This window comes from Macrobrachium nipponense, chromosome 16 (assembly GCF_015104395.2).
Source record: "Macrobrachium nipponense isolate FS-2020 chromosome 16, ASM1510439v2, whole genome shotgun sequence".
NCBI lineage: Eukaryota > Metazoa > Arthropoda > Malacostraca > Decapoda > Palaemonidae > Macrobrachium > Macrobrachium nipponense.
The window spans coordinates 47,126,937-47,139,289 of record NC_087209.1 but is presented as its reverse complement, the minus strand read 5'-3'; the positions used below and the strand labels follow the sequence as shown (position 1 = coordinate 47,139,289).

The following is a 12,353-nucleotide window of genomic DNA, read 5'->3' as shown; positions in this document are numbered from 1 at the left end:
AACGGGAATACGTCTCATTAACATTCGATCGAGAAATAAAGGAACACAATTAGGAGCTCATCGTCTGGGGTCCAGAATAATTTATTTATGATTCTTGTTTCAGACAGGTGGAGGGGATGGCAATGGGAAGCCGTTTAGGCCCTACCTTCGCCAATATTTTCATGAACTCCCTGGAGGAGACAGTATTTGACAATTGCCCCCTTAGTTTTCACCCATTATTTTATAAGAGGTATGTAGAGGACACCTTTGCGTTGTTTAAACACGATTTTAAAAAAAAACGCCGACTCCTTTTTTAGAATTCCATTAAATGGCCTCCAGCAACCCCAATATAAGAAGTTGAAAGTTAAAACAAAAGGTTAGAGAAAGATAAAACTCACAACTCTCTATCATTTCTTGATGTACGTGTCACTAGGGAAGATGCTGGGTTTCAAACCAGCATTCATCGGAAAAATACTTTTACAGGGTTGGGCACCAATTTTTATAGTTCATGCAATTTAAATTTCAAGTTGAATTCTCTCTCTACCCTCCTCCACAGGGCATACTCTCTGACTTCCACCTGGTCAGCTTTCCATAAAGAAGTGGAGTTTTTGGCAAATTTCTTCCGCAATAATTGTTTTCCATCCCACTATTTCCATAGAGTCCTTAATAAGCTCCTAACCACTAAAATGAAACCGCCTATTCCCATATATACCGCTCCAAAATTATGTATTTATGCTAAGTTCCCTTTCCTTCACGATAAAAGCTTTAAAAAGAAATTCATGAATTTAATTCATAATGAATTGCCAGCAGTTATTGTGAAGTTGATCTCACGAAATCCTCTAAGTATACATTCTTTTTTCAGAGTGAAGGACAGACTGAGCCCTTCCTTGACATCCAACATTGCTTCGAGGTAACACCACATCATCATCCTTTCATCATGTCTGGTCGCGGCAAAGGAGGCAAAGTCAAGGGAAAGTCAAAGTCCCGCAGCAGCAGAGCTGGCCTTCAGTTTCCCGTGGGACGTATCCACCGTCTGTTGCGCAAGGGCAACTATGCTGAACGCGTAGGAGCCGGAGCTCCAGTCTACCTGGCTGCAGTCATGGAGTACTTGGCTGCTGAGGTCCTCGAGTTGGCCGGCAATGCTGCCCGTGATAACAAGAAGACCAGGATCATCCCCCGTCACTTACAACTGGCCATTCGCAACGACGAAGAACTCAACAAGTTGCTGTCTGGCGTGACCATTGCCCAGGGAGGTGTCCTGCCTAATATCCAGGCAGTTCTCTTGCCCAAGAAGACCGAGAAGAAGTAAATCTTTGCTCTTGCAAAGGTCTGCTGGGAACTTACGTTGGATGTACGAGGAGGCTTCTCAGGGTCAGTTTCTGCTCCCATCAAGGTGTCGGCTTTAGGACAGGATGCAGATTGGCCAATCCCGAATGATCTAATATTCGGAATCACTCTCAGATTTGTGGTGTCCGCTTGGACATTAATGATTTTAAGATTATTGGATCAGCAAGTAGAGACGACTAGTTGATTGTTCTGAGTCCTTTCTTATTAAGACAAATGTACCAACACTAAACACCCAATCGTCGTCCACGCAACTGTTTTTAGCATAACTGCCTGCTTGTTTACTCTCCACGCTCTGTTTAGTCATTTTCTTATGTTAATTTTATCTGCCTTTTTAGTCACTTTTTAACTCTTACCTTGGTAGGTGTTCCTTTCAACTTCTCGTTTTAATTTGTATTTGTAAATGTCAAATATTTGTTGTGCTTTTTTAGATATTTTATGAGTGAGTGATGATTTCAGTATTCTTAATATATAATTTCCAGCCTTGAGGATGCATCATATGATGTGAAACGTCGGTGTAATAAACGATACCTGTGAAAGACATGCCTTTACCTCTTCAACCTGGATGTTGGTCGGGTCTGCTGCCCCTATGATTCTTATATATATATATATATATATATATATATATATATATATATATATATATATATATATATATATATATATATTTATATATATATATATATATATATATATATATATATATATATCTGTATGTATGTATGTATGTATGTAGTAGACACACTTTCTTTATCTTCAGCTTTTCCCATCTTTATATGGGTTCGGTCTTTGTTATTAGTCTTCTCCATATTCTGCGATCATGTTCTTCTCCTTCATGTCCCTGTTGACTGTGTCTATCATATTTTTGTTGAACCTCTCCTCTTTGGTCCGGGCAGTTCTACCTTCATGGTTCTCTTACCTACAGAATCTTCCCATTCTCTCATAACATCCCCAAACCATTGCAATTGTCTCTGTTACACCTTTGATATTTCTGTAACTTTCAACGTCCCTCTTATGAAGTCATTCCTTATCCTTTTTATCCTGTCTCTTATTGTCAATCCTCACATCCACGCATTATTCTCATTTCTGCCACTTCCATCCATCCCTCTTGTGCTTTCTTCAAGGAACATGTTTCATAACTATACACCAATGCAGGTCTGACAATGCTTTTGTACATATTTTCTTTCGGTATTAACTCTTTTATCATACACACATACAAAACACACACAGACACACACACACACACGCACACACACACACACACACACACACACACACATATATATATATATATATATATATATATATATATATATATATATATATATATATATCCAATAAGAGGTCGAGGCTAATCCCCATCATGTAGCAGGTGAAAAGGCAAAACAGCTCAATACATTGGGTTGCTTTATTGTTGCCAACGTTTCAAGACTATGGTCTCATTTTCAAGGCTATAAAAAACAAAAATACATAAATTACAAACTTGTCCAGCAAGATTAACATAAATTGTTACATACATTCGTATGTAACGAAAAAAAAAAATTAAATATACGTATATAAAAAATTTTAAGATAAAAATCAAATAACTAAAAACACACAATGTATTAAACACTAAGTGAAAATTGTTAAAAACAAAAAAAAATTAAAATATATAAAAACAAACCTTACAACCCGAGGTTCGGTTGCTGAAAGGCCTGCCAGAGCGAGGAGGAGTCGAGATAACCAAGGAAAGAAGATAAGAGTGGGCGGTCTAAGCAATGTATAATGGAACTGCTGTAGTGTTGGCCTAGTTTACTTGTATACTTGCTGTTCGTGCAACGAACAGACTTACGTGGGAAGCACTCGCCGACTGCTCAAAGTACAATGTGACTCACACATAGGCATTAGTTACCGCACGGGGATGAAGCTTTCTAGTCCAGAGCTTTCAAACATAAGAAACCATGCACAAATATGCAAATGCAGAATCAACTACGATGATTTTAAGATAATTTTAATTTTTTTTAACAATTTTCACTTAGAGTTTAATACATTGTATGTTTTTAGTTATTTGATTTTTATTTTAAAATTTTTTATATACGTATATTTAATTTTTTTTCGTGCTTATTCGTATGTAACAATTTATGTTAATCTTGCTGGACAATTTTGTAATTTATGTATTTTTGTTTTTTATAGCCTTGAAAATGAGACCATAGTCTTGGAACATTGGCAACAATAAAGCAACCCTATGTATTGAGCTGTTTTGCCTTTTCACCTGCTATATATATATATATATATATATATATATATATATATATATATATATATATATATATATATATATATATATATATTTGTGTGTGTGTGGGTGAAACTAAAGATTTATATTTCCGCGGTTTTATGCTCATATTCACCCATTTCTTCAGTGCATCGTAAGTAATGTCATTTTATATCCAAACGTCCTCCCTATTAGAGGGAATGGCGATATGACGGACCTTTGTTTTCGTCAGCTGCAGAGAATGCACTCGAACAAAATTCCGTGTTTTACGCTACGTATTTGGATGGCCAATAGAGTGGGGACATTTAGGCTCTTGATTTAAGGGATTATTTTCAGCCAAACAGCTGAGAAAAGCGAGGGATGCAAATAGGTTGTTTGGGCCGAAATGGTTTGCAGCGATAAAGACCATTAAATGATTTTGCATTTGCTGCGAGTACGAAACTTTTCTTTTTGGCCAGTTTTCTATTCCATATGTTCATATGGATGTATATGAAAATTACTTATGTCATTGTGTCATTGTCAGGATAATAATCGTTCCCCTGCAAGTACCAATATTTAATAAAGCTAAAGTTAAAAACTACTTAAAATGATATATATATATATATATCATATATATATATATATATATATATATATATATATTATATATATATATATATATATATATATATATAATATATATATATATATATATATATATATATATTCAAGGACAGGTGACAAGTAGACAGCAAGTTATCGATTAAGATAACATTTATTGGCCAACACGTTTCGTACCCTCATGTTACATCTTCAAGGCTACAAAAGAACGATAAAAAACAAATTGAAGCACATGGAAAACAACTTCTTAAAACAATAGAAATTACAATTAAAATTAAATTACAGTTAAAAACTTAAGTAGAAAACAGAGAGCTAAAAAAGTCACATGTCGCATGGAAAGTTGAAGGCTAAGTGAATACAGTACGATGGGTAAAAAGCAAAGGAAACAAAAATAGTTTAGGCCACGTACAGTTGAACAGAGGAAGTTTGCGAGTTCAGTTTGGGCGCTAACTGCTTAATAAAGAGTGATTCAAGAATAGGCAGTCCGTAAGAATGGCTTCTTTGCCCCAAGACAAAAAAGTCAGCGTATTTGATATTGGTGTACAAATACGAGAATGGTTTCTAATATCAGAAAATTCGGGACTGCACAGCCTGCAACCCGTTCGATGACTGCCACCTATATGTGAATCGACCCTGACCCTCAGCAATCGTTTAGTCGATCTGACATAGATCCCCGAATCACATTGGGGCAAGCATAATTGTAAAGGATCGACGATTGCAGTGCTGGGCAGAGCTTATCTTTAGATTTAAAAAATGAACCAATTGTCAGAGGATTTTTGGGGATTAAAATAGCCTGTAACATATTGTAAAGCTTTTCAATAGTAGATTTGAGAATATTTTTAATTTTGTCATCTTGAATATAAGGAATGCTGGCAAATAATTTCTTACGTGGAACATTACTAACAGCAGGTAAACTAATATGTTTCTTGTTAAATTTTTTTTTTCCAATGTTTAGAGAAAACTGAGGAAGGAAAGCAATTATCAGAAAAGTATTTGTATAAAAATTCAATTTCTTTATGAAAAGAAGCCCAGGACGAGGTCAAAGAGAATGCATTGTGAAGCAGCGTAGTCTGCGACGGACTGTCCATTTGAAGAAAGGGGACTTCTCCCCTTGGGCCGGGGGTGAAAAGGGGCCTGTGGGCCGGTCTATAGTAAAAAAAATTATAAATAAATAAAAAAAAAAAAAAAAAAGTAAAAAAGAAAAAAAAGAAAGAAAACTTAAAAATCTGAAGAATAAGGGAACAAAGAGAAGAGAGAGAGAGAGAGAGAGAGAGAGAGAGAGAGAGAGAGAGAGAGAGAGAGAGAGAGAGAGAGAGAGAGAGAGACGGGATGGGGGTGGAGGGTGGGGTGGGATAGGCAGGACATGGATCTCATCGCCAGCACACCTTAATGCGGCCATTGCAAGAGAGTAATCTTGAAATGTCCCTATAAACGGTTGTTCCGATAATTTTATCATTTTCTGTAAGCTATCGTTCATTAACCATCAGCCAGTATACAATATGCCATCTTTTCCATGTCATTATTGCTAACTGGTGGGGCAACACAGTCAGAATTCTATGATTATACAGACACACATAAATATATAATAAAGATTAATACAATAAAAAACACTGTTCAGCAGGGAAACTGTAATAATGGAAACTGAACACGTGATAACATTCTATTATGTCGAATATATGATCAAGCCGCTCAACACAGTGCCGTATTGCAATATTCTTTTGCGTTCTAGGCTTCTGGCTATACTGCTAGCGAAAGGTTACGCACATCACACAGGCAGTAAGACGCTACTCAATCGGTATTCCTTGTATGTTATTTTCTCGTGGCTATTATTTTGCAAGTTAAAAAAAATCTTTTGTGTTTCATTCAACAAACTTTGGATATAACAGTCATCATACAGAAAATGGCGCAGTGTGTTCAAGAATCAGGAAAATTGTGTCCAAGTTAATCTTGTGAAATGCATGGAATCGGTGAGTGTTGGTGAAGGAGAATTCGAATTTTATTCCTAAGTGACTACGTTTACTCCGGTTATTGTTCTTTCAAAGTGACGTGTGTAAAGTGTTGTGGTTTTGTGTAATTTTTCATCATAAAGCCACTGAACCTTCGCATATTTTAGCATTTCAGGAAAACACTTCAATACGTCCATACTCAACCGCTGTCACTGGGTTACTGTTTCTTTTGAAAGACATAATGACACTTTGAAGACATCATAATTTTATACACTGATATGAGGCATTGCACTTTTGCTAATGTTACTTAAACTTTAGGGCACACATAATAATAATTATCAGGAAAAGCGAGGGAAAAATTTAAATTATATTATTTGATTAACTAATATTTGAAATTTAATGATTTGTGAAAAGCTAGATGTGATACAAAAATATAACTCCAACGGGATTACTTAGTGAGCTTAGGTTCATCTGTAAAATGTTCACCTGGTACTAAACAATCGATTTACAGTATTTCCTAATGATTTTTATTGCTTTGAGGTTTTACTTGATAATGCCTGTACTGTCGCATTAGGAAAAATGTTTTTTAAAACTAGAATTGATTAAAACATAGGCCTAGTTACGGAAGTTACAGTCAACAATTTCACAAGACTAAACATTTTGGCGGTGCAGACCGTGCAGCCCAATGAAAATGACATTGCTTAAGCATTGAATTTGAACTTGAAAGGTTTTTCTCATTAAGTCATTCTCTGAAAAACAAATAAACAGTATATTTGTAAATTGTGTTAGTCTTACATATTGTGTTGAAAAAAAAGTACAAATATAAAAATAAATTTCATAGTGTTTTTGATAGGCCTATTTAGTATATCAAACATAAATTTTATATCATTATGGGGTGGGGGGGGGGGGGGTAGGGGGGGGGGGGGGGTTAACAAATATGTATATAAACATCAATTTTGACTTTTATGGCGAAGGCCCTCAAAGCATTGGCCCTGTGAAGTGCATCTCAGACTCTAAATCCGCTCTTCTACCACAAATCTGTGTGACTAATTAGGCTGTTTCCACATATTTCTATTCATTCCTTTGAATACACACACACATATAAATATGAGTGTGTTTCAGTGTGCGTTTGTGTAATATTTTTACAGGAAATATCTGTCTAATAAACAACTCAGAAAAATGGAAAGCTCGGCTAAAAAACGCAAAGGAGGTGCTGAAAAGTTGAGAGACAGAAACAGAAAATCACTTGAAGCCCAAGCATTGAAATGTAGAAAATTGACAGATGTAGGAGTTGTGAAGGAAACTTGAATTCCTTATTCACAGGCTACAGGTGCTAACTCTAGTGATCAAGCCACAAACATTCAAAGTGTAAGTGATCCGGTCCATGACAGGCCCACTACAAGTGCAAGTGCCAGTAAAGTAAGTATTCTTCTTGTCATAATTCTCTTGCAAGAAGCATGTCCATCAGCGAGTAGAGCCACTCGAGCAAAGCTCTTTACACAAGCGCTGTACAGAGGCATATTTTCTTAGAGCTTCTGAGTCATATATAAGTCATTTGTTAGGTGACAAACAAATATCGCTACATAGGGAACAAGTTAAAAAGGGGGGTATGGTATTGCAAAGAATAATTGATGTAGTCAAAATCATTGGGAAGAGGGGGCTCAGTTATAGGCGTACACAGTCAGAAGCCTGTTATACATTGGATGATCCAAGCATTGACCATGGTAACTTTTTAGAATTGATAAGTCTCCTGGGAAAATATGATATATGCATGAAAGACCACTTAACTTAATGTTTGGAAAAGAGCAAAAGAACGCAGCAGACCCAGTCAAAGGGCATAGGTTCTTTTGTCAGCCTTTTGTCTAAGACCACTGTTAATAATATTTTAAGCACAATTCAGCAGATTATTCAGGAATCCATTGCTAATGAAGTTCGGAAAGCTAGAATGTTCTCTGTGCAGATTGATACAATACAGGATATTACCTCGCAGGACCAGTGTGCTGTTGTTCTTAGGTATGTCACAGATGTTATTCATGAAAGACTTGTTGCAGTTGTTAATTGTGAAAGAACTACAGGAGAGTATTTTGTTCAAATTTTAAAGAATGTCCTAGAAAAACTTGAACTGGATGTAAGCAATTCCAGTGGTAAAGCCACAAACGGAGCTTCCAACATGCAGGGTCATTATAAGGGATTCTCTGCTTTTCTTTCTTCCCATTCACCCAATCAAGTTCATGTATGGTGTTATGCACATGTTTTGAATTTAGTACTGGCAGAGACAACTGGAGCAGTAATAGCAAGTGCCTCGCTTTTCAACTTATTGAATGATATTGCAGTCTTTATCAGAGAACCTGATAAGCGAATGATTATTTGGGTGAATTTAAACAAAACTTCTCGCCATCAACGCCTCTCTCCTATCGGAGAAACTCGCTGGTGGGCTAAAGATAATGCTTTAAAAAAACTATTTGGAAACTTTGGCAAGCCTGATAATGCCCGATACACAGATGTTCTGCTAACTTTGGCTACCATACAAGAACATGAAACTATGGAAGCAGATGTTCGCAGCAAAGTCAAAGCATACATTGAATCACTACTCAAATATGAAACTATACTGACTGCTCAAATATTTCTTCGTATATTTGAGCCGACTACTCCCCTTTCGAAATATTTGCAAACAAACAGAATGATTATTCTCTCTGCGTACAGAATGGTTGTTACTACTGAAGAGAGTCTGGATAAAATAAACAGAGATTTTGGAGGTATTAAGGTGGCTAATGAACAGCTGGAAGATGAAGAGAACGCAGATTTGGAGTTGGAGGTGCAGGCAGAATTGCCACTGAAAAGAGTTAGAAAGAGGAAAACGATGCCTGGCGAGAAGGCTTATGATGAAAGGCTGAATGACGCAGAGAGGGCTTATGAAGTTGAAGAACAGCAATATTGAAGAGTATGAGTCTTTATTTAAAGAACTCAGCAAGCCATTGCTTAAGTTCGACAGCCGGGCAACACCTGAAAACATGAAGTTGGATTTAAGGAGTCTAGCTACACACTGGGAAAAATTGACAAATGCACCCTTGGAAGACTACACCGTTAAAGATATGAATGATGAGGATGAACACGAGTCTTATTTAAATGAAGACAGTCATGAGACAATTGCAACGAAATGTTCATCATGTAAGAGTTGTCCAGCCTGCTGTTACCAGATACTCAGTAGGCACAACTTGTTAACCGATGCCTAGCTTACAAGTATCTCCTGACCTTGTTAGTTACTCAAGATTCCTGTGAGAGAAGTTTTTCTACCTTGAAATTCATAAAAAAATCGTCTAAGAAGCAGACTCTCACAGGAACACCTCCAGGTGTTTATGCTAATGACAGGTAGAGAGGGATAAATTGATGTCTCTTGGTAATGATTTAATAATTGACAAAGTTGCATCCAAGAGTAAACTATTAAAGAAAATTTTGATAATCTAAAATAAAAGTAATTCCTTTAGTTATGCCTGAATGTGTTTTATTTTTCCGAGCCGTTTATCCGACTCATCCTACATATATATATATATATATATATATATATATATATATATATATATATATATATATATATATATATAATATATATATAGTCATATCACTTTTCCGTGATTCATATACATATATCGAGCTACAATGTCCTTTAATATCTAATTCGCTATACCCGGAGAATATATTTTCATATTTGCTTAACGAAGGGGAATTTTTTCTCAATAATAGGACTTGTGGATCGGGACGCGAACCCAGGATCCTTTCAAATCCAGGAACGTCAGTGAAAGCTTTTACCTACTACACTACCGCGAGAGGCTAAAAGTTCATGTCGCCTCTCACCCTGAAAATACCTTTCGCGCAGGTAATTCGTTGGTTTGGAGACAACATCAACCACCTCGACTCCGGTAGTGTTTGTAGTGCTTTTGACAGCACGTAGCCAATCTATAAGTCATATCACTTTTCCGTGATTCATATACATATATCGAGCTACAATGTCCTTTATATCTAATTCGCTCTACCTCGAAATTAATATATTTTCATATATGCTTAACCGAAAAGGGGAATTTTTTCTCGATAATAGACTTGCCTGGATCGGACGAGAACCCAGGATCCTTAGAGCGAATTAGATATTAAAGGACATTGTAGCTCGATATATGTATATGAATCACGGAAAAGTGATATGACTTATATATTATATATTAATTCCGAGGTAGAGCGAAATTAGATATTAAAGGACATTGTAGCTCGATAATTATATATATATTATATATATATATATATATATATATTATATTTATCTGTGTGTGGTGTGTGTGTGTGTGTGTGTGTGTGTGTGTATGTAGCCTGTTTCCCATCAAATGTTACTTTCATTTGAAGATATACCTTCCCACTTCTATTTGGCTCCAACTTCAAGTGGGCCGGCCAACATCAAAAGACCTGGGCCGAAATTTAGTCCCAGTCCATCACTGATATTATTGCTGCGTAGATATTAAGTTCAGTTTAAATCCATAAAAACAAGAACTGTAAAAACTGGAACCAAGATCAGAAAACGTCATTTTTTCTAAAGACAGAGGCATTAAAACGATCACCATACCTTGAAACCAATACGTCTAAAAAGGGTAACTGATTATGAGCCTCTCTTTTTAAAGTAAAATTAATATTAGGATGCAATTATTAATGAAGGAGAGAAACTGGTCTGCGTGAAAGGTGATTTTAACAGAGCAAAGGTATCGTCAACATACCGTTTGTAACTAAGAGGGTAAAAGACATGGGGGCAGTTATCAAGCATGCTCTCCTCCACAGAGCACATGAAGATAATCGCAAAAGTAGTCCCAATAGGTGGTCCTATTGCCATCCCTTCAACTTGCTTGTAGAAACAATCATTACAAAGGCAGTGTATTCTGTATCCCCAGTTTTGATGGGAATCTTCATCTGGTTTTTGATATATCACAATCCCCTATAGACTTCCGCCTTTGCCACTCAGTCAACAAACCAAAACCATTTTTGAAATGAATCTGACAGTGAAAATGTTGTATTTTATCGTACCATATCTGTCCGTGAAACTGTAACAAACAATATCATTATAATGTGTCTCAAATGAACAATAAGCAAACTGGTTAAAAACTGCTTTACTTAATTCGTAAGTCATCATAATAACGTTTATTATACGAAGGCTGTAAATAGTATTACGTAAATTAAAATTTAGATATGCTATGCAAGAGTATCTCTCTTTCACATACCTATGTAACTAAGATATCGCAATTAGAGAGCTAAACAAGACGGAATATTTTGAAATCTTATCATAAAATTTGTGAAAATGTAATTTAGGCAGCAGTCGTCCTAACCGTAGTTTCTTCCCGATGAAATAAAACAATGACCTCAACGGCCCGTGAATGAATGCTAAGCCATCGCAAGACAGTAAGAGTTAATTTTGGTCTAATATAATATTTACTCGTCATATATTTAAAGATGAGAGCACGTTCAAAGTGATATATATATATATATATATATATATATATATATATATATATATATATATATATATATATATCTATATATATATGTGTGTGTGTGTGTGTTTATATATATGTATATATATATATATATAATTTATATATATATATATATATATTATATAGGGATGTATGTATATATATATATATATATATATTATATTATATATCTCATATATATTTATAATTTCTATTAGATATATAATTACCTGAAGACGACAGGTATTTGTAGGTGAGAGGCAGCATAAACTTATAGCCTCTTGCGGTGGCGGTGTGGGTGATATATATATATATATATATATATATATATATATATATATATATATATATATATATATATATATAATATATACCTGAGAGTGACAGGTATTTGTTAGGTGAGAGGCACCATAAAACATCATCAGAAATATTCACTGAGAAAACATTGTTGGTCGTATAGTGGGGTTTCTCCGATCTCAGCGTTGGTTCATCTGCTGGAAAGCCACGTGGCTAACACGTGTGCTTGCATACTAATGAAAGGATAAGAAAGGTATCCATGAATTTTAGTTATTCCAATCATTTATAACATGAAGATATATATTTGGAAAATTTATTCTCGCATAAAAAGTTAAGAATATTAAAAGATATCAAGAAAAAAAAAATAGTATAAATTTATGGTAACTGAACTTAGATTTTATTGTATTTTAGGTTTCAGTAATGGGATAT

General features: G+C 35.3%; 2 protein-coding genes across 2 annotated transcripts; both read left to right on the top strand.

Annotated features, from left to right (window-relative positions):
* Positions 1-865: 865 nt before the first annotated feature.
* On the top strand, positions 866-1,338 carry LOC135195430 (histone H2A). The gene has a single exon (XM_064221675.1). It carries the CDS (start codon positions 917-919, stop codon positions 1,286-1,288), a length of 372 nt encoding a protein of 123 aa, XP_064077745.1. The 5' UTR covers positions 866-916; the 3' UTR covers positions 1,289-1,338.
* Positions 1,339-8,068: 6,730 nt separating this feature from the next.
* Positions 8,069-9,061, top strand: LOC135195320 (uncharacterized). The gene has a single exon (XM_064221583.1). The coding sequence runs from the start codon at positions 8,069-8,071 to the stop codon at positions 9,059-9,061; it is 993 nt and encodes a 330-aa protein (XP_064077653.1).
* Positions 9,062-12,353: the final 3,292 nt, after the last annotated feature.

What these genes read in the sequence shown, in the direction of transcription:
- LOC135195430 (XM_064221675.1), top strand. Translation starts at nt 917, where the DNA reads ATGTCTGGTCGCGGCAAAGGAGGCAAAGTCAAGGGAAAGTCAAAGTCC.
- LOC135195320 (XM_064221583.1), top strand. Translation starts at nt 8,069, where the DNA reads ATGTTCTCTGTGCAGATTGATACAATACAGGATATTACCTCGCAGGAC.